A 21,936-nucleotide genomic window follows, 5' to 3' on the forward strand; every position below is an offset into this window, starting at 1 on the left:
GAAGGACTTGCTGGTTGAAATTCTGTGCAACAGTATTGCTAACAAGTAGATTACGTTTGTTCATACTTTCTTAATACATTGATTGATGTCTATAAACAGGTTGAAAGATGCATTAAAACATCTCAGAAGAATGCCACAGGAAAGAGCATGTGTGTTTTATTACAAATATCAGCGACAGCATCACACTGCACAGTGGAAGCTCTCAATGTGGAAGGGAGACTTACAGACAGGAATGCCTATCCCTGCATTATGCATAGAGAGGTATGTTATTACCACTGCAGCCCCAGGCAAGTAACCTCAAGTCTAAAGCAGGGGAGGCTGTCATTTCAGCCCATGGCGTCTGTGCCAGGCTGCTCAACATCAGAGCTATCTGCACTAGTCTCCAGCCATCTGCCCACTCCCTACCACCTGGGAACCCACTGACTTCCTATTCAAGCTGTTGCCCACCCTCGACTAACTGACCATTATCATACCTGCATGGATTTGTTGTGCTGTAAATACTACTTAATATGAATTATGATATTACAATAAAGGGTACTGTATGAATCAGAAGATTTTTTGGGCCCACTCTCTTCTTTCCTTCCCTACTGAAAGCATCACCCTTTCTTGAGGGTGTACAGTCCTGTAGGTAACCTCCAGCAGTTCAAAGTGACCATGTTTCATGGGTAAGCTTGAACAGCATGTGTTGGCAAGCTATATTGACCACACAAGTCATCAGTGTGAGCCAACCTGCTATCATCAAAAAGTTCACACAGAGTAACTTTTAACAAAGGACACTAAATGCCGAGAAGGTTAAGGGGAGGTTTAATTTGGGTGTTTAAAATTCTGAGAAGTCTTGATGAAGTAAGTAAGGAGAATATTTTCACTGACTGAAAGACTAGAAGATGCAGACTTAAGGTGATTAACAAAAGGGCCAGAGGGGAATGAGGAGAAATTCATTTAGTTAACACAGAAAGCTATGATGGTCTGAAATATGTTACCTGAAAGGGTGGTGGAAGCAGGTACAAGAGTAGCTTTAAAAAGGGAATTGGTAAATACTTGAAGGAGCAAAACATTGCAAGGCTATGGAGAAAGAGCAGAGTGACTGGGACCAATTGCACCTCTCTTTCCAAGAGCTGGCACAGGCACAGACACAATGGGCTAAAATGCCTCTCTTCTGTGCCATACGAAGCTAATAAGTCATGGGAAAGCCGGAATTGAACAGCCTGTGTGCTGATTGTACTGGTGCCTCTTGCCACATCTCAGTAGAGATGCTGAAGCATTGCAATGTCCAACAGTCCAGATTACAAATAATACCTCTGCAAACCGGGGCGTGGCAGTAAGGACAGATCGTAGGCTCAGCACCAACTCCTCCTGGGATATTCCATGTGGGTCATTTGGAGGCTGTAAGTAAGAAGGGAGCAAAGTCATATTCTAATAATAATATGCACTCAACATAATCCATTCATTCACCTGAGAAGGATTCCAGCCAAGTTATTCCTTTCCTCCAGTTGCTTTACTTCCAGGAGAATGCCAAGGGATCATTCCGCTTCAGCACAGCATTTATTCCCCCTCATTTCTCTCTGCCATTACAATTCCTTCCATGTTATGTAATAATCAAGACTCCTCCAAACTCTTGCTCCCTCTAAATTTCAGAATTTAAAAATTGTTTGTTCTCTGCAACCCCACAGTGCTGAAATCTCAATGTTTCCTCCAGTTTCCTCAATTCATTCTTCCAGGGCCCTAAGGCTCAAACACCTTACTTCCATTGTCTTCCCTTCTTGCAAAAATTGATAAGACTTCACCTCCCATATATACACAACACGTTAATGGAATTGAGGGGCAAAAATTAGAAAGCCACCCCTCAGGTCCATCGAGTGGCTAGAACCTGCACTACACTGTGACCGTTGACATAGAAAAATTAAATGGGAAGTGTTGACAAAGCTATTTCCTATATTAAAGGCCGACAGAAATCAAAAATCATGCCAACAGGAAGAAACATTCGTGGGTAGGAACTGCACAGTCAATGCAGACATTATATATAACTAACATACTTCATCTGGGAATCTATTTTACAAATCTACCTGCTGCTCTTTAAAAACAGACTTTTTGTCACATTGATCAAAATGAAGATGTGCCATAATCTGCTGACCTCTACAAATTCTGTTTCCTTACATTCTCTGAACTGTGAACCGGTATACTTAAACACAAACCCTATCTTCTAATCAACATCAACTTACTGGTGTAAAATCAATGGGAAAATAGCATGAAGTGACTTCAAAGAGTTCCTCCACAAAATTCCCTGAAAACATAAAGACAGAAATCAATAGCTAAGCAAAAGACAAACTAAAATGGATAACATCTAAATAAAATGCAGTTTTTTTATATATTAATTTTATATAAACCAAGCAGTTGTGTTTATTAATTCAAGCTGGGTTTTTTGATAAGGATTTAAAAATATATATATTAATTCTAACTTCCACTCTCTTCCTTTGTTGAGGGTGCTGACTTCTGCTGGGGTGTGGTCCCATGTGCATGAACAGCCCTGCGTTGGCTAATCAAGATGTATGCTTTGGCTCAGTGAACAGCACTCTAACCACTGAGTCATAAAGATGTGGGTTGAAACTCCGCCTTAAAAGACTTGAGCACTTAATCGCAGCTGACACTCCAATATAATACTAAGTGTACTGCGAGGTGGAGGTGTTAAACTAAGGATCCATCTACCCGCACAGGTGAGTCTCAAAGATCCTAAGGAACCATTCGAAGATAAACAAGGGAGTTCACCCAGTGTCCTGGAATATTTATCCATGAACATCACTGAAAAAAATTGTCCGATCATTATCATTACCATATGGTGGGACATGGTTGCCACATTTCCTATATTACAACCGTGACTATACTTGAAAAGTACTCACTGAATGTGGAAAGCTTTGGGGCATCTTAAATGAAAGGTGCTACATAAATGCCTGATCTTCCTCCTTTTGTTTAACTAAAGTAGTCATTCCTCCCAAGCAAGTCTAGATAATGAATGAATGTCAGCAGTTTATTCAACTACAGGGAAATATCATGAAGAGTCTGATCGTGTTTTCGTCTCATTTCCACACAAGCATGTTTTAAAGCGGAGGGCATTTCTGGATAATGAACAGGAGCAGCAACCCTATTCCAGGACCTGGGACATGAAGGACAATTGCAACACTTTTTTCAGATTGGGATGGATCCTCAAATTATTATCCTCATGGTTCAGTTAGATACTGGGGAGAATGCTTACTAATTTAGGTATCAAGAAAGAGAGTCAGAGGTTAATGGCACTCTGAAACTGTCTGGGGTGGTGTTGGTGTAGGAGAGGGAGCTAAGAAAGGGAACTCCGTCTGTAACACAACCTAGCAGAAAAACAATGCAAGCTCCCACACAGCATCTTTGATGGGCTGTCGGGAAACGAGCTCACTCAAACACTAAAAATAAATGAATGTGCTGACAAGGTTGTCAGCAGGTTTCCAGTGAAGCAGAATGGTGGGTGCATAAGGTTTTGGACTACACCCAACTAAGAGGTGAAAATAGAATCACTGTTACCTACCACCCTGTTTAAAGCTGTCGTGTGGCATCATGCAAGAGGGCATATTTACGAGCAGGGTGAAGTTCAGGTGGTGTTAGCTGTGGTAAAGATCTCAGCTGATTTAATTACGAGTAACACATGTAAAACAGATTCAGTAATACGTACTTAGGTGCAATTTGTCCATTTTTAAAAAAAAAATCCAGCTGCGTCCTGTGATGCTAACTGCTGACTCACGCAGCAAATACATACCAAGCTCATAATTGTTGATTATGATATCCCTGGAGATCTGAAAAGCCATTAATAAATTTCTAGGGTCCTTCTCTCCATCCATTGCTTGAATAAAACCAAACGTGAAGTCCGCTGCCAGACTCTTCAGCTCTAAGCACAGAAGGATGAAACAACTTCATATTGTGCTAAATTTTACAGGACATGTACAGTTCACAGTTCAATATCTCACTCAGAGGAGGCACAATAGGCAGGTGCAGGAAAAGAAAATGTGTCTCATTGGTTCAGTAGGGAGTACTCAAGGTCAAGGCTGAGGAATACTGATGGGACAGTACAGCGTTTGTGGCTCTTTATCCATCTCTGAAACAGATTATCGGGCCCTTAACACATTGCTGATTGTGGGAGCTTGCTGCATGCAAATTGTGTTTCCTCACATACAACAGTGAACACACTTCAACAGTACTGTGTTTCATTGGTTGTAAAGCACTTTGGGGTGTCCTGAGGTTGTGAAAAACACTCAAACGTGTGGGTCTGGATTTATAAATAGGCCCTTCCCTAAAAGACATTGGTGAACAAGCTAAAGGCATTGGCATACAGGACAGGCTGTTTCTTAGTCTGTGCTGAGTTTGCCCAGCTCAACAGACAGAAATCAGGACAATACTATTGGACTCACTGGCAGGGATTCACTCCAAATAGCCATCCAGTGGCCCCTACTGTAAAACATATGCTTGTACACCATAGGAGAACAAGATCAGGCTGGGCTATGATACTCCTATCAGTGAAACCACCACCTACTCTCTCGCCTCTATCATGAAGGTTAGCCATTTGGAGGGATATTGAGCTACACACCAACAAGATTACTAAGAGCGTCGGGTAGGGCAGAGGGAACATTAAAAGATGAAATTGGCAAAAAGTACCAGGAATTAAAGGTAAACTCCCAACATTTTTAGCAAGCTAGCTGCTGACTGCCAGTGGCTGTTACAGTGACCCTTTAAAAAATTTTTAAAAGTGTGAATACAGGAGACAAACAGAGGGTGTGTAGATTACCGAGATGCACAGACAGTGATTGAATCAAAGACCAAATCAACATTTAAGAAAGAGTAGCTAATTGACTTAAGGAGATGGAATATAGTTAAAAGAGAACAGGGCAGACATATGCTGTGTAGAGGATAAATGTCAACGGAGACTGATTTGGGTCAAACTGTTTGTTTCTGGATAATTCCAGGTGTGGGGTCCTGGATGACACAGTTCAATTAAGTCACTGCTAATGAAATCCTAGGTGGCTAACTCACAAAATACTGCCACTTCCAATGGTCTGGGATTTACAAGCAGGTGAATGAGGTATATGTCAGATAGCATGCAATGTAAAAAAGATAGCAGCAGAACATTACATAAAGTGAAATCATGATCATAAGGTAAGGGAGCATAGATTCTTACTCCTCATTCAAGGCTGCTTCATTCCATAAAGCATCAATGACACATGGAATCGGAGATGACTTTGAGGCAATGGGTTGGTTATTGGTTGGGAAGCAGAGGACAGAAAGTAGTGATAAAGGAATCATTCTTTGATTGGCAAGAAGTGGCAAGTGATTTTTTTCCGGGAATCTGAATTGGGGCTTCAGCTTTCCACCATTTAATTAGAGTTGCTTATTCAAGTTTACAGATAACACTACAGAATGCACAATAAATTGTGTGGATGGGAGGAGGACGTTACAAAAGGGACACGGACAGGCTAAGTACGTGGGGAAAATTATGGCATGAGGAGTTCAATGTGGAGACGTGGGAGGGCATCCACTTTGTATCTGAGAAAGACAACTCGGAATACTTTGCAAATGGTGTGAAGCAAGAAGCTGTGGAGGAGCTGAGAAATGTGGGGTCCAAGTACACAAATTGCTAAGAGTGAATCCATGGGTACAAAACGTTGGCCTTTATCACAAGGAGAAGAAGAAATGCTTCAGCTGTCACGTGTTTTGATTAGACGTGGTGTATTGCTTTCAGTTTTGTGCAGCGCACCTCAGCAAAGTTACATTTGCCTTAAACGTGATATAGTTTGGATTGACCAGAGCTTGAAGGATTACAAAGACAAATTTGGCTTATATTCTCTTGAGATGAAAAGGTTGGGTGTGATTGAATTGAATTATTTAAAATGATTAAGAGCCAAATACAGAAAAACTACTTCTAATGGTGGAGGAATCCAGAACAAGAGGGCACAATCCTTGAATTAGAGCCGGGTTTGTTAGCTGTGAAATCAGGAAATAATTTCATGTAAAGAATAGTGAAAACCTGGAACTTGCTCCTTAAAAGGCTGTGGATGCTAAGGGGGGTCACTGACATTTTCAAGGCAGAGGTTGATAGATTTTTACCAACAAGGGTATCAAGGGTTATGGCATAAAAAGTGTTGAGACGAAGATCAGTTTTGATCTAAATGAGTGACAGAACAAGCTTCAATGGCTGAATGCATCCCCCCCTTCCTATTTGATGGATTACCAACTGTAATTGCGGAAGCAAAAAACTTGCAATGCTTTACAAAATAGTTGTTTAAGTTCATTCACAGGATGTGGGCTTCGCTGGCTGGGCCAGCACTTATTGTCCACCCCTAGTTGCCCTTGAGGTGGTGGTGGTCAGCTGCCTTCTTGAACCGCTGCTGTCCATGTGGTGTAGGTACACCCACAGTGCTGTTAGGAAGGAAGTTCCAGGGTTTTAAACCCAGCAACAGTGAAGGAACGGTGATATATTTCCAAGTCAGGATGGCGAGTCACTTGGAGGGAAACCTCCAGGTGGTGGTGTTCTCATCTATCTGTTGCCCTTGTCCTTCCAGTGGTCATGGGTTTGGAAGGTGCTGTCTGAGGAGCCTTTGTGAATTCCTGCAGCGCATCTTGTAGATGGTACACACTGCTGCTACTGTGCGTCGGTGGTGGGGGGAGTGAATGTTTGTGGATGTGGTGCCAATCAAACGGGCTGCTTTGTCCTGGACGGTGTCCAACTTCTTCAGTGTTGTGGGGGATGCACTCATCCAGACAAGTGGGGAGTATTCCAGCACACTCCTGACTTGTGTCTTGTAGATGGTGGGCAGGCTTTGGGGAGTCAGGAGGTGAGTTATTTGTCGCACGATTCATAGCCTCTGACCTGCTTTTGTGGCCACAGTATTTATATGGCTAGTCCAGTTCAGTTTCTGGTCAGTGGTAACCCCCAGGATGTTGACAGTGAGGGATTCAGCGATGCCATTGAACATCAAGGGGCGATGACTGGATTCTCTCTTGTTGGAGATGGTCATTGCTGACACTTGTGTGGCAAGAATGTGACTTGCCACTTGTCAGCCCAAGCCTGAATATGTCCAGGTCTTGCTGCATTTGGACATGGACTGCTTCAGTATCTGAGGAGTTGAGAATGGTGAATACTGTGCAATCATCAGCGAACATCCCCACTTCTGACCTTATGATGGAAGGAAGATTGTTGATGAAGCAGCTGAAGATGGTAGGGTCTAGGACACTACCCTGATGAACTCCCGCAGTGATGTCCTGGAGCTGAGATGATTAACCTCCAACAACCACAACCATCTTCCTTTGTGCTAGGTATGACTCCAATTAGTGGAGAGTTTTCCCCCTGATTCCCAATGACTCCAGTTTTGCTAGGGCTCCTTGAGGCCACACTCAGTCAAATGCTGCCCTGATGTCAAGGGCAGTCACTTTCACCTCACCTTGGGAGTTCAGCTCTTTTGTCCATGTTTGAACCAAGACTGTGATGAGGTCAGGAGCTGAGTGACCCTGGTGGAGCTCAAACTGGGCATCAGTGAGCAGGTTATTGCTAAGCAAGTGCTGCTTGATAGCACTGTTGATGACCCCTTCCATCACTTTACTGATGTTCGAGAGTAGACTGATGGGGCGGCAATTGGCCGGGTTGGATTTGTCCTGCTTTTTGTGTACAGGACATACCTGGGCAATTTGGCTAGAGGCACAGCAAGTTCTGGAGCATAAGTCTTCAATACTATTGCTGGAATATTGTCAGGGCCCATAGCCTTTGCAGTATCCAGTGCCTTCAGCCGTTTCTTGACATCACGTGGAGTGCATCAAATTGGCTGAAGTCTGGCATCTGTAATGGGGATCTCCGGAGGAGGCCAAGATGGATCATCCACTCGACACTACTGGCTGAAGATTGTTGCGAATGCTTCATCCTTATCTTTTGCACTGATGTGCTGGGCTCTTACATCATTGAGGATGGGTTATTTGTGGAGCCTCCTCCTCCAGTGAGTTGTTTAATTGTCCACCATCATTCACAACTGGATGTGGCAGGACTACAGAGCTTAGCTCTAATCCATTGGTTGTGCGATCGCTTAGCTCTGTCTATCACTTGCTGCTTATGCTGTTTGGGACCCAAGTAATGCTGTGCTATAGCTTCACCTGGTTTACCTCATTTTTAGGTATGCCTGGTGCTGCCCCTGGTATGCCCTCCTGCACTCTTCATTGAACCAGGGTTGATCCCCTGGCTTGATGGTAATGGTACAGTGGGGTATATGCCAGGCCATGAGCTTACAGATTGTGTTGAGTACAATTCTGCTGCTGATGGCCCACAGCGCCTCATGGATGCCCAGTCTTGAGTTGCTAGATCTGTTCAAAATCTATCCCATTTAGCACGGTGATAGTGCCACATGACACGATGGAGGGTATCCTCAATGTGGAGGCGGGACTTCATCACCGCAACGACTGTCATGGACAGATGCATCTGCGGCAGGCAGGTTGGTGAGGATGAGGTCAAGTATGTTTTTCCCTCTTGTTGGTTCTCTCACCACCTGCCGCAGACCCAGTCTAGCAGCTATGCCATTTAGGACACGGCCTGCTCAATCAGTCATGGTGCTCCTGAGCCACTCTTGGTGATGGACATTGAAGTCTCCCACCCAGAGTACGTTCTGCACCCTTGCCACCCTCACCTCTTCCTTCAACATGGAGGAGCACTGATTCATCAGCTGAGGGAGGGCGGTATGTAGTAATCAGCAGGAGGTTCCCTAGCCCATATTTGACCTGATGCCATGAGGCTTCATGGGGTCCAGAGTCGATGTTGAGGACTCCCAGGGCAACTTTCTCCCGACTGTATACAATTGTGCTGTCACCTCGGCTGGGCCTGTCCTGCCAGTGGGACAAGACATACCCAGGAATGCTGATGGTGGTGTCTGGGACATTTTCTGTAAGGTATGATTCCGTGAGGATGACTATGTGAGGCTGTTGAGCCTTGCCTAGTCTGTGTGACAGTTCTCCCAATTTTGGCACCAGATGTTAATAAGGAGGATTTTGCAGGGTCGACAGGGCTGAGATTGCCGGGTGGTCCGTCCAGTTTTCATTCCTTTTTTGTGACTTTGTAGCAGTTTGTTATAACTGAGTGGTTTGCAAGGCCATTTCAGAGGGCATTTAAGAGTCAACCACATTGCTGTGGTCTGGAGTCACAGGGTAAGGGTGACAGATTTCCTTCCCTAAAGGACATTAGTGAACCAGGTGGGTTTTTATAACAGTCGGCAATGGCTCACGGTCATCAGACTTTTAATTCCAAATTTTAATTGAATTAAAATTCCACCATCTACCATAGTGGAATTCGAACCCAGGTCCCCAGAATATTACTCTGGGTCTCTGGATAACTAATCCTAACGACAATAACACTACACCATCATAGCGGCTGCTGATTAGGGGTGGGGAAGGAGACAGTCGAATTTTCCTGGATAGATTTATTTGAATTGCCTCCCTTAACCCATATCTAACATATGACAGTGCTAAACAGAAGTGGAAATGAGATGCAGTGACAATAAAAGAAAAAGACAAAATATACCTTTCTCCCTGGTGTCCATGAAATTTGTGATAATGCTGTACACAGAATGCCTATCAGACTGCAACAGGGACTAAAGAAAGGAAAAGACACATTAAGAAAACATACAAAATACCTCCAGCCTGCAGCCCACATAAGACTACAGAGTACAACTTATATTTATATAGTAGATTATATATAGCAAAAGGTCTCAAAGTGTTCAACAAGGCAATATCATTAAAAACATGTTTGACACCAAGCCATAGAAGGAGAAATCAGGAAAAAATAACTAGTTTATCAGAATGATAGGTTTTTAAGAGCATCTTAAAAGAGGTGGAGAAGTTTGGGGTGGGAATTCTGGGACATAGATAGCCAAATACCGCCAGTGAATTAAGTCTCAAACCATTTTCCTCCCGACTGCCCCCTTAACCAATAACAATGGTCTCCAATGCTCAGAACATTACAACACTTCCCATTGCATTACGGACCTTAACGGCCCAGTAGCTGACAACTTACATCACAGGACCATCCTATGGTCATTAGTAATAGGCCAATGATTGGAAAAAAACGGCATGCTGTCAATCAGAAATAAAAACAGAAAATAATAGATATAGACAAGTCAGTCAGTCTCTGAAATGAGAAGAGATGGATTAACAGTTGGTCTAACGCTGCTTCACCCCAGCAAGGGTCCTGTCACAGTTCTTAACCCAAAATGATAACCCAGGTTTTTTCTTTTCAGCAGTGCTCTGTCTTGCAAGACTTTCTGGCATTTAACATGTGACACTCACCTGGACATGTACCTCCTGGAACAATGCCTTCAGAACTGCTACAGCTAACCCTTCTAGCAGAACGCAGCTCATGCTCTAAGGAAAACAGATAAAACAAAATTAGTTAAGGCAGAAAGACTGGATTAGTGACAGCCTGCAATACACACCGCTCCACTATCTAATTGCTCATCCAACAGCAGAAAACTCTATTCAATGAAATTATAATAAAAATATTTTTTTTAATTATTAGGCTTCCACCTAAGGAACCATGATGAAAGATTATCTTCTTAAATAGTCAACTCTTTTTCTCTCACCACACCTGCTGTCTGACCTGCTTCCTGCATTTTCTCTTTTCATTTCAGACTTCAGCATCCATAGTATTGTGCTTTTACACCATGTTAGTTCAATTTTCTTAATCCCAATTCCCCTGCACTTTTGCCATATCCTTTAGTACGCTTACTTCCCAACAAGTTCTCTTTCTCTTTGGACAGAGATTTTTTTATTATTTACTTTATGTGGGCATCGCTGGTTAGGCCAGCATTTATTGCCCATCCCTAATAACACTCGAGAAGGTGGTGGTGAGCTGCCTTCTTGAACCGCTGCGGTCCATTGGGTGTAGGTACACCCACAGTGCTGTTAGGGAGGGAGTTACAGGAATTTTGACCCAGCGACAGTGAAGGAATGGCAATATATTTTCAAGTCAGGATGGTGAGTGACTTGGAAGGGAACTTCCAGGCGGTGGCGTTCCCATTTATCTGCTGCCCTTGTCCTTCTAGATGGTAGCGATCGTGGGTTTGGAAGATCTTGTTTAAGGAACCTTGGTGCGTTTCCGCACTGCATCTTGTAGATGGCACACACTGCTGCCACTATTCGTCGGTGGTGGAGGGACAGAGTATTTGTGGAAGGGGTGCCAATCAAGTAGGCTGCTTTGTTCTGGATGGTGTCAAGCTTCTTGAGTGCTGTTGGAGCTGCCCACATCCAGGCAAGTGGAGAGTGCTCCATTACACTCTTGACTTGTGCACTGTATCTGGTGGACAGGCTCTGGGGAGTCAGGAGGTGAGTTACTCGCCTCTGACCTACTCTTGTAGCCACACTATTTATATGGCTGGACCAGTTCAGTTTCTGGTCAAAGGTAACCCCAGTGTGTTGATATTGGGAGAGTCAGAGATGGTAATGCCATTTAATGTCATGGGGTGATGGTTAGATGTGCTCTTGTTGGAGATGGTCACTGTCTAGCACTTGTGTAGTGCATATGTTACTTGCCACTTGTTAGCCCAAGCCTGCATATTGTCCAGGTCTTGCTGCATTTGGACATGGACTGCTTCAGTGTCTGAGGAGTCGCGAATGGTGCTGAACATGGTGCAATCATCAGCAAACATCCCACTTCTGACCTTATGATGCAAGGAAGGTAATTGATGAAGCAGCTGAAGATGGTTTGACTGACTCTACATCTATGGCCTTCCAGAGCAGCATTTTCTCATAGCTGCGTGTGCGAAGCAAGTTCTCCCTGGATTTGGCTTTAAATGGTTTAGTTTGAATTCTAAGCTTTGGTCCTTGTTCTAGATTCCTCAGCTGGATGGAAGGATGTCGTCTCTGCAATTAGGTGAGCAGAACAGTACACAACACCTCAGATGAGCACCAATACAGCCTAATTTTCATTTATACTCTCTTTCTCTCTCCACTCACCCTACATCTTCTTGCTATATTAACTGCAGCTAGAAGAACAAAGAAACATGCATTTAAATATACCACTTTTAGGCCCTGAGGAGGTCCCAAAGCCAATGAATTACTTTGAAATGCTGTCACCGCTGGTATGTTGAAAAATTCTAAACACGATGCTAATGGCTTAATCCACAGATCACTTTCCTGATTAGCAAGCTGCACCACTGTTCCATTTAATGCAGGCTTGTCCAACATATGACCTGTGGGCCACAATCTGGCCCGCCATGCCTCTATTCAGCCCATGGACTCACTGTCCAAAAGGAGCTAAGTGGAAGTGACATATCTGCAAGGAGCTGTTCCTCCAAACAAAAGCTGTTTCTCTCCAACAGTGAGCTTATCAGCAGAAAATGCAGGAGCGAAACAGTCTGTGATTGGAGGAGCAGTGAGCAGTGTGAAGGTGAGTGGACATGGCGTATTCTCTCTTTCCGCCTTTGGTCACGTGCTCTCTCTCTCTCCAGCTCCCTTGCAGGCTCTGGTCCCCTAAAGGAGCACAGGGGTCAAGTTGGCGGAGCAGGCCAGGGAAGCCACGAGGAACAGCAGAGTTTCAGCAACATCATTCACCCGGCACACCGTGCCCGGGACAGCTGGCATCTCTGACAGGGCGGAGTGAGGAAGACCTCAATCTTGGAACCTTCACAGCCTCCTCAGAGGTAAAATGTCCAAATCTTGCAGGCCTTGGTCAGGAGTGAGTGTGAGTGAGCGACTAAATGCGGGAATCTATGTGAGCGAGAGCGTGATTCTGTTTGAGTGAATGTGAGAATTTGAGTGAGTTTGTTATGAATGAGAGAGAGAAAGAGAGAGAGAGAGGAGAGGAAAGAGAAAGAGAGAGAGAGAGAGAGAGAGAGAGAGAGAGAGAGAGTGTGTGAGCACGAGAGCGGGCGAAATCCCGGAGACTGGGAGCAAGCCGGACACATACACACCCTTCTCCTCCTCTTCCCTCCCCAAAATCCTATCCAGAAAGCAGACCGGGCGAGGAGGAAAACCCAGGTTGAAAGGCAACCTGCTTCCGACCCCACCAGGGGTGAATGCAAGGTTAGTTAAACCCAACTCCTTAGCTTGGCCCCGGTCACCACCCCTTCCCTGGTGACCGGAACTTGGGGCCTAGTCTGTGTCTCTCTCTAGCTCTGCTTCTTAGGCAAAAAGGCCAAGAAAGGTTTTATTAGTTAACTCTGTTGCTTGGCACTTTATAAAGGTATACTTTATATAATTTTATTAATTATTCACTTTTTAAAATTATTCATTTATTGCTTTGAGATTGATTTTTTAAATTCACGTTTATTGTGCCAAACATGATCTTTCTGAAAAATCTGAGACAAAATTTGAAATGTGGCCCCTCACACGAAAAGGTTGGACACCCCTGATTTAACATATACTTTGCTCTCTTTGTTCTCTGATCAGTGTCAGTCACACTCGCTTTCGCACTGGCAATGTCTCAACGGTGCAGAAAAGGCAGCTTTTCTGAGATTATGACCGAAGCAAATCATTAGGACAAGAGAGAGAACTCTAAGCTGCTTTTAACTTATGCTGCTCCTGATCTGGGAGGTTTAATGCTGACACTTGGTGAAAAAAAATTGCAACGGTGACAATCTTCACTTTAACAAAATAAACAGAAAACGAAAAAAATCCTCACCAGGGCTTTCAACCCTTGCAGTACATAAGGTGTGATAAAATGATGATCCTTCAATCGCTCTATATAGAAGCTAGTCAGTGCCTTCACTGAAAGAAAGGAAAAGACTTGCATTAACATAACACATTCCACAGCCACCAGTCTCGAAATAGGTTACAGGCAATGAAGGACTTCTGAAGTATGGTCACTGTCGTAATGTAGGAAACACGACAGCCAATTTGCACAAAGCAAAATCTCACCAAACTATTAATAATGACCATATAATCTGTTTTTTTATGATGTTGCTCGAGGAACAAATATTGACCAGGACACCAGGGCGAACTCCCCTGCTCTTCTTCGCAATAGTCCCATGGGATCTTTTATGTCCAGCTGAGCAGGTTTAATTTCTCATCTCAAAGACAGCATCTCCTACAGTGCAGCACTCCCTCAGTACTGTACTGGAGTGTGAGTGAAGATTTTTGAGCTCAAGACTTGGAGTGGGACTTAAGCCCAGAACTTTGTAACTCAGAGGTGAGGGTGCTACCAACTGAGCCATGGAAGGCGTAGGCCTGAGGCAGTCACTTTTAAAGTTACAATAATTTTCTTTTAAAATTTGCTTGAGGTGTGGACGACACCAGCAGGGCCCATCTCTGGCTGCCCAAAGTGGTACAATGGAATAGTCTGTACTTCAGAGGGCATTGAGGTTCAACCACATAGCATGAGAAACATGGTCACATGTAGGCTGGATAAAGGTTGCACAACATTATCAAACAAGCTTGGGGTTTTACAATAATCCATAGCTTCCACAGTCAATGACTGAAAATTATCAAAGTGATCTTCAAAACCTCAGGAAAAGTCATGACATAATTTATAACACCCCTTATCCTCATCCACTTCAATATAATCATTAAGTTTGTTCAGCTGAGAAAGTTGAGCTTGCAACTTCGCTCCAGGAGCTGAGTGTGTAATCTAACCTGACAGTCCAGTTTAGTGCCAAGGCCCTACGGAGAGATGCACTGCTGGGGGTTCCAATCCTTTGGATAATGCAAAGCACCACATCACAAAATGGCTGCATGTTCTCTGAAGCATAAAATACAGCAACGAGATGGCAGCAGGGAGCAATTGAATATATTATGAGCAATTCTGCGGTGAGAACCATATCCTTAAGAAAACAATAATTAAGCTATCAGTGAAGGAAAGGTCAGTTGCTTTCCTGAAGTTGGTTAACCCTGAATCAGTCTGATCTCAGTTAAAATAAATAGAATCTTTCTGAAATGCAAACACCTTTCCCCTCACCAGTGACCACATCGTCCTGTTGATCTGCCCCAGAGTCCAGAAATGGACGTTCTCACCAGAGGATGAAATTAGCTCCCCCCTCCACCTCAATAAAGTGGACTTATTTTCTTTTGCACATCACTGTATTGACATGTCATCATATTTCTTGTGACACTTTTCTGTCCCGCTTTGTTGATAACACCTTTATTGTTATAAAACAGCACTCTGATTCTGTGTGAGCAACACCACAGAAGATGGTCTCGTGCGTATATTTTCCCCACACAGACATCTCTCCTTTGGTACTCCAATCCCTTAAGCTTAGCTTTCTTTCTTCTGCAAAGTCACGATGACAGATGGATCCTTTCACTACAGCTGAGAAACATGCGCCAAAATTTTCATTTCCAAGTATAACAAAGATAATCCATTCACTCCTATTGTTTTACCAAGTAATTTAACTCAGAAATGAGCTTCTGGAGGAACAGAGTGCACACTGTTATCATCATTCAGGAGGGAAAGGTCACTTTGTTCCAAATCCAACCAAACCAAAAAAAAAAATTCAATGCTTTGAGTAAAGGCAGTGCTTTTTGCAATAATGAGGCATACAAACTATGAGAGGCATTAATAACCCCCTGCCCACAACCTCTAAGGCACTGCTTCCCAAACTATTTCCCAATGTGCCCTCATTGTACCACTTGAAAATTAACATGACCCCAGATGCCAGCAGAAACAAAACAGCAATAAAGCAGCGCGGTATATTATTAATTATTATTTAATAATTATTAAAGATCACATATCATAGATCAACACAAACATCACTTATATATGAAAATCTGAATCATTAAAATATTTTTGTTAAAAGCATCATTTTATGTACTCATGTAGGTTTCAGTCAAACTCTCCATATTCCTTGGTGACAGAAGATTCAAGTGAAGCCACTCTCTCAACTACTTCCCCACCACCCACCCACCCACACCCAGATGCAGGCACATACAGCAATCAGCACTCCCCCGACAAACACACCCCTCTTCCCAACCCCTGGCCTCTTGCTCATTCACTCAGCAGCCCTCTCTTCCCTTCCCCCCTATGGTTTCGTTGCCTGTGAAGCAGAGTGTTACTAGCTCAGGGTAAGGAGCCTATATAACAAGCAGACAGGAGCAGAAATACAGTGGTGTAAAGCAGCCACTCACTTTCCCGGCTCCGCTATGTGACCTCTCAGTTTCTCCCGCACTCAGTCAGTGACCGAGTTACAGTTCTGCTAGCCTCAATCTAACTCACTACTAAAAGTGGTTTCTGATGTTCAAGAGCACTTTGGGATCACTATCCGCCCCTTGCTGTTTAATCCAGTGGTCCAGGGAGCTCCTGCCAGAGTCTCTAGACCAGGCAGTCTCTTTTCCACAGTCACCATTGCTGCCTCAAAGGAGGGCCAGATTGTGACCCCAAATGTAACCTCTTCAACCCAATTGGTGGTCAAAGCCCCCAGTTTGGTGACCCCTGCTTTCCAGTGACTTGCCATGCTCCACTGCACTCAGGAGGTAAATGGTAACCTCCCATATTCCCCCAACAATGTATATGGTAACCTTGCATATCATCACCACAGCCCCCATCCCACTACAATGTGTAGGTAACCTCACACTGTGCATTGTAACTTCCCTTCACCACACTGTCCATTTTAGACAGTGACACAATTGATTGCAAATCTGTAAAATGGACATCAGCACCATATCTACTTATTACATTTAAAAACATTAGCATCTTCTGGATCTGTGCACCAAACTCTCACCTTCTTTTTGTCTGAGAGAAGGATAAGACAGCAGCAGGACCTGAGAGATGAGCTGTACCCCTCGTCCTCTTGTTCTTGGCTCAGAATTTGTTAAGCATTTTCTGCAAATCAAAACAGAAAACAAGTATAGTTACAATGGATCCAACTCATGTCCAGGTCCTGGGCGACCGTTTTGCGGAACACCTGCGGTCTGTCCGCAAGAAAGACCCAAACCTCCCTGTCGCTTGCCATTTTAACACTCCACCCTGTTCTCTTGCCAACATGTCTGTCCTTGGCTTGCTGCATTGTTCCAGTGAAGCCCAACGCAAACTGGAGGAACAGCACCTCATCTTCCGACTAGGCACTTTACAGCCCTCCGGGCTGAATATTGAATTCAACAACTTTAGATCTTAAACTCCCCCTCCCCCCATCCCCACCCCGTTTCTCTCCACCCACCCCCCCACCCCCCCCCCGCTTTTTTTTTTCAATAATTTATATAGATTCTTCTTTCCCCACCTATTTCCATTATTTTTAAATCTAAAACTAAAACCTTTAGTCTTTCCACCCCACCCCCACTAGAGCTGTACTTTGAATATCCTGTCTTCCATTCTTAATTAGCACAAATACCACTACCTTCAACACCTCTTTGACCCTTTTGTCCTTGACATCTTTTGATTATCTGCTCATCTCCACAATCACCACACCACACCCTCAATGTGTCTCCCCCCACCACCCCCCCCACCCACCCACCTTAAACCAATTTATATTTCTCCCTTCTTCTAACTATGCTCCAGTTCTGCCGAAGGGCCATGAAGGCTCGAAACTTTAACTGATTTCTTCTCCGCCGATGCTGCCAGACTTGCTGAGTTTTTCCAGGTAATTCTGTTTTTGTTTTGGATTTCCAGCATCCGCAGTAGCTTTTAGCTTTTTGTTTTTATCATGTCCAGGTCCATTCAGTTCACAATATATAAGCACTGCTGCAATTTTAAATAGGGGTATAAGTACCAATTGCTAGCTGTATTCCAGGTGCCTGGTATTTTTCCTCCTATTCTCCCTTGAAGGTGTAGACCCTTTCTAAAATACAGTCGCCAATAATCTCATCTGAATGGTAATGTGAGCCTAGACAGCATTGGCACTACTGTACCATTAGGGGCACTAGAAGATAACCCACTCTAATCTCACCCAGGATCGAAAGGTTCATACTTTCCAGCAGAAGTCACCCAATCCCAATCAGGAGGAGTGGCCCTGGCTGATTCCTCACCACCCAAGCCCCAACTCTACTTTCTGGCTTAAGAATGCTCAGATCAAATGCAGCTCTACAAGTGCTGCCCCGCTGAAATCAGCTAACTCAGCACAGACCCATCATGACACTTAAAGGTTTTTGATTCACACAGCAAAATGAAACACAGAATGGTGCCTTTAACTCCAACAAGGACACCAGGAGTACTCCATCTCCCTCATTTTTAGCTCATCATGCTGCGCTCAACTTTAACTCACTCCAGTCCCAAGGAGTCCTGGTTAGGACAGCATGTTGATATTTTGCAATGATCCTGGTGAAGCAACAGCTGAAGGGGCACTGGCAGCCAAGGCTGAACATCATCTGCTTTGGTACTAAGTCTTTCAAAAACCCAGCAATGATAAAGGCCTCCCCTTATTCAAAAGCTCAGCCACATTCAACGATTGAAAATTAATTCCCCTCACCCTAAATTCATCAAACATTTTTTTTCTTCAAGGAGATTAAACCAGTTATGATTGTAAGCCTAATCAATCCCATCAGAGTGCTGCTAACACAGCACGGGCCCGTTACTAGGCCTGGGACTTCTAACTTGCAAAACCATTCTTTAAACTCTCTCATCTTGGAAGCTAAAAGGATCACCATGATGGACAACAGTTGCCTAAGATTCAGAGAATACCATCATTAGCCTTAGTGTATTGGGCCAGGAAAAGGGAGAAAAAAATCAAATCAAATCAGCCAATTGACACAGGTCGGATGTGCACATTTTTGAAAAAAATTCTTTGATAGGATGCGGACGTCATTGGCAGGGCCAGCATTTGTTGCTCATCCCTAACTGCCTTTGAAGTGAATGGCTTGTTAGGCCATTTCAGAGGGCAGTTAAGAGTCAACTACATTGCTGTGGGTCTGGAGTCACGTGTAGGCCAGACCAGGTAAGATGGCAGATTTCCTTCCCTAAAGGACATTAGTGAACCAGTTTTACAACAATTGATGATAACTTCATGCTCACTGTTACTGGGATTAGCTTTCAATTCCAGGGGCAGAATTTTGCCCTTGATGGGCGGGCGGGCCCGACCAACTTGGCGGCAGGCGGGCAGCTGATCGCCGCCGTTGAAACGGGCCCCGCCGCTATTTTACGTTGGGGGGGCAATTAAGGCCCGCCCAGCGTGCCGAACAACGGGAAGGGTTATGCGCTCCCTGTGCGGGCGGAGGGGGGGGATTCCCCAACTGCGAGAGTGCATACATCTCCCTGAGGCAAAGTGCTGCCTCAGGGAGATCGCTGAAAGACAGTGAAACATGAAAAATAGAAAAATTAAAAAATCATTAACATGTTCCCCTCATGTGAAAATGTCACACGAGATGGGACATGTTAATAAAATACACAAAAACTTTATTACGCATTTTTAATTCCGATATCAAACCTCATCCCGCCACTGGATGAGGTTTGTAAAAACAATCACTTACCCGCCTACCCATTGGGCCTGTGCGCCGACCCGAAGTTCGCATGGGCCCTTCAAAATTCTGGTCAATTGGTCACTTAATGGCCTTAACAAGGCCTTTAATTAACGGTGGGCATGCGTCGCGCTGTATAGCGCGCCCGCTGACCGAAACATCGCGATGCCTCGTGCTGATGTTGGGGACGCTCGTGCGACATTTTAAGCGCTGACGTGCGGGCTCCGCTACCCACACGTCAGACAGATGATTCAGCCCCAGATTTCATTAATTTAATTTAAATTTCACCAGCTGCCATGAGGGATTTGAACCTGTGTCCTCAGAGCCTGGGCCTCTGGAGTACTGATCCAATGACATTGCCAAAACAACACCGTCTCCCTAACACGTGTGAACGTTGAGGAAGGACAGAATTAGGGAAGAGCGGTGATGCCCAACAAGGTCAAACAGTGAAGCTCATTATCTCAGCTCACATGTAAAGAATGACCATAAGGACAAGGCACTAACTGTACCTGGTACCTGTGTAGTAATGCCCAAATAAGGAGTCTGGGGCTGGAAGAGAAATTTTTCTTTAATCATGATTAAAGAAAAAGTTAAATTTTTGTCTACATTGGATACTGAATTTCAAGAATATTCAGATCTTGGGAGGACTAAAATAGAAAAGACACGTTTACATTGCTATAGCGTCTTTCACATGACGGGACATTCCAAAGCACTTTACTGCCAATGTAGTCACTGCTGTAATGTAGGAACACAAAAGCCAATTTGTGCACAGCAAGCGCCCACAAACAGCAATGTGATAATGACCAGATAATCTTGTTTTTATACAGTTGATTGAGGGATAAATCTTGGCCAAGACACTGGAGATAACTCCCCTGCTCTTCTTTGAAAGAATGCCATGTGGTCTTTTCCATCCAGCTGAAAGGGTAGGCTCTAACTATTAACTATTGGAGGAAGTAGCTCATCAAAACATAATTCTGCATTTTCAACAGATAGAAGCAAGGGTCAGCAGAAAAGCAAACAACCGGTAAAGCTTAAATAGGCCCAACATTACAAGTGATAAATCACCTTCAACTTTCACAGGTGCTCATTTAAACTTAAGGCATAGGTGTGTTTCAAGAATAATTCCACAAAGTAGAAGGCTCCAGGTTTAGATCCTGTTTATTTCTGTTAGTCGAATTCATGCTGCTTTTGGTTTACAATTACAAATTATCACCCCTGAAACAGACAGAGGGGACATAAAATCAGCCCAGATTCCTATTGATCCACTATCCAGTAACTGCTGAGAGGTGTCAGCTGTGGCTCAGTTCATAGCACCCTCGCCTTTGAATCAGAGGGTTGTGGGTTCATGTCCCACTCCCGGAAACCAAGAACTGTGATTGTACTCAAAAGAGTTGCAATCTGTGACTGTTGATAACTCGAAAGAGTATCCAGTAACTGCTGAGTTGAACATAGAAGGGTAGGATTGGGATCAGCTGTGATCCACCCCACAGGCAGACAGCAATCACTGTCGAGGCTGACAACATGAAGACTGATCACTTGCATCTGAAGTCCGCAGCACCCAGAGAACCCATATCCTACCAACAAACCAGTGGTTTCAGGGGAGAGGGGAGAAAGATAGAAGACACGCAGTGATGAAGCATAACGAGGGATCAGTCAACAATTATGAATACATCCCTCCCACTCCAAATTCTGAAGAGAAGATAATTAAGACACTGAAAAAAAGGTTTGCATTACCCCAAGGCTTCCACAATTTCCAGTGCAGTGCACTTCCCATCAATGACCCCTAAAAGGAAACAAAATACAGTTAATATTCCATACAGGGTGCATCAGACTCTCAATTCCTGTGCAACTTTATTTTGGAGACAAAAATTAATTCCATTACTCTATCCTCTTACAGTGTATCAGAGGATGTTACCAAAGTACAAAGAATGCAGGCAATGTTCCCGTTGTGCACATGATAAATGGTCTGTTCTTTTTTTCAGATGCTGTCGGGCCTGTAGTGCATTCCCAGAATTTTCTAGCTTTTAAATCAGTGAAGTGCAAGATGTAAGAGATACCACACAATGCAAATTACAACCACATGATGAATTTGCATTTGGACTGTTCTCTAATGGCACACTTTCTGCATTGCCGTTCACGGGTCTGGAACATCATTACAACAACCATTGACGTCAGTCTGTCAGTGTTTTCTGAGCAATTAAAAACCCTCTTGGCACTGCACACAGTTTAACAGTGCAGCTACAAAACCACAGTGGCTTGAATTAGCAACTACAGCATTACAGAAACCTGTTTACATAGCAAATTCTCATTATAACTGATTACACAACATTTGACTTTGAAACTGGCCAACAAAAACTATGATCAATAATTGTCAACAGGATGCTCGGTTTGTGTACATGCACACTTCCTGTCTGCAAGGTTTGCAGAATAGCAATTGCGCTCCTGTGGAGTCACACAACATGAATCAAGACAAAGTGTAATTTTAAAGTTATATATTTCAACTTTTAAAAATATTCTATTTCCTTACTCACAATGGAAACAGCCATGTAAATTAGTTACAATGCGATTACATTGTCC

The 21,936-nt window shown here is 43.8% G+C and overlaps 1 protein-coding gene across 1 annotated transcript in view; it reads right to left on the bottom strand.

Moving 5' to 3' along the window:
* Nucleotides 1-21,936, bottom strand: part of mms19 (MMS19 homolog, cytosolic iron-sulfur assembly component) — a 77,240-nt gene that overhangs the window by 46,766 nt on the left and 8,538 nt on the right. The window contains exons 2-9 of the mRNA XM_078565082.1: nucleotides 21,094-21,142; nucleotides 16,695-16,795; nucleotides 13,664-13,749; nucleotides 10,333-10,407; nucleotides 9,569-9,638; nucleotides 3,782-3,910; nucleotides 2,220-2,281; nucleotides 1,297-1,383 (exon numbers count right to left, since the gene is read on the bottom strand). Coding sequence (XP_078421208.1) covers nucleotides 1,297-1,383; nucleotides 2,220-2,281; nucleotides 3,782-3,910; nucleotides 9,569-9,638; nucleotides 10,333-10,407; nucleotides 13,664-13,749; nucleotides 16,695-16,795; nucleotides 21,094-21,142 — 659 coding nt within the window. The remainder of the gene's footprint in view (nucleotides 1-1,296; nucleotides 1,384-2,219; nucleotides 2,282-3,781; nucleotides 3,911-9,568; nucleotides 9,639-10,332; nucleotides 10,408-13,663; nucleotides 13,750-16,694; nucleotides 16,796-21,093; nucleotides 21,143-21,936) is intronic.

This window comes from Cetorhinus maximus, chromosome 20 (genome assembly GCF_964194155.1).
Source record: "Cetorhinus maximus chromosome 20, sCetMax3.hap1.1, whole genome shotgun sequence".
Taxonomy (NCBI): domain Eukaryota; kingdom Metazoa; phylum Chordata; class Chondrichthyes; order Lamniformes; family Cetorhinidae; genus Cetorhinus; species Cetorhinus maximus.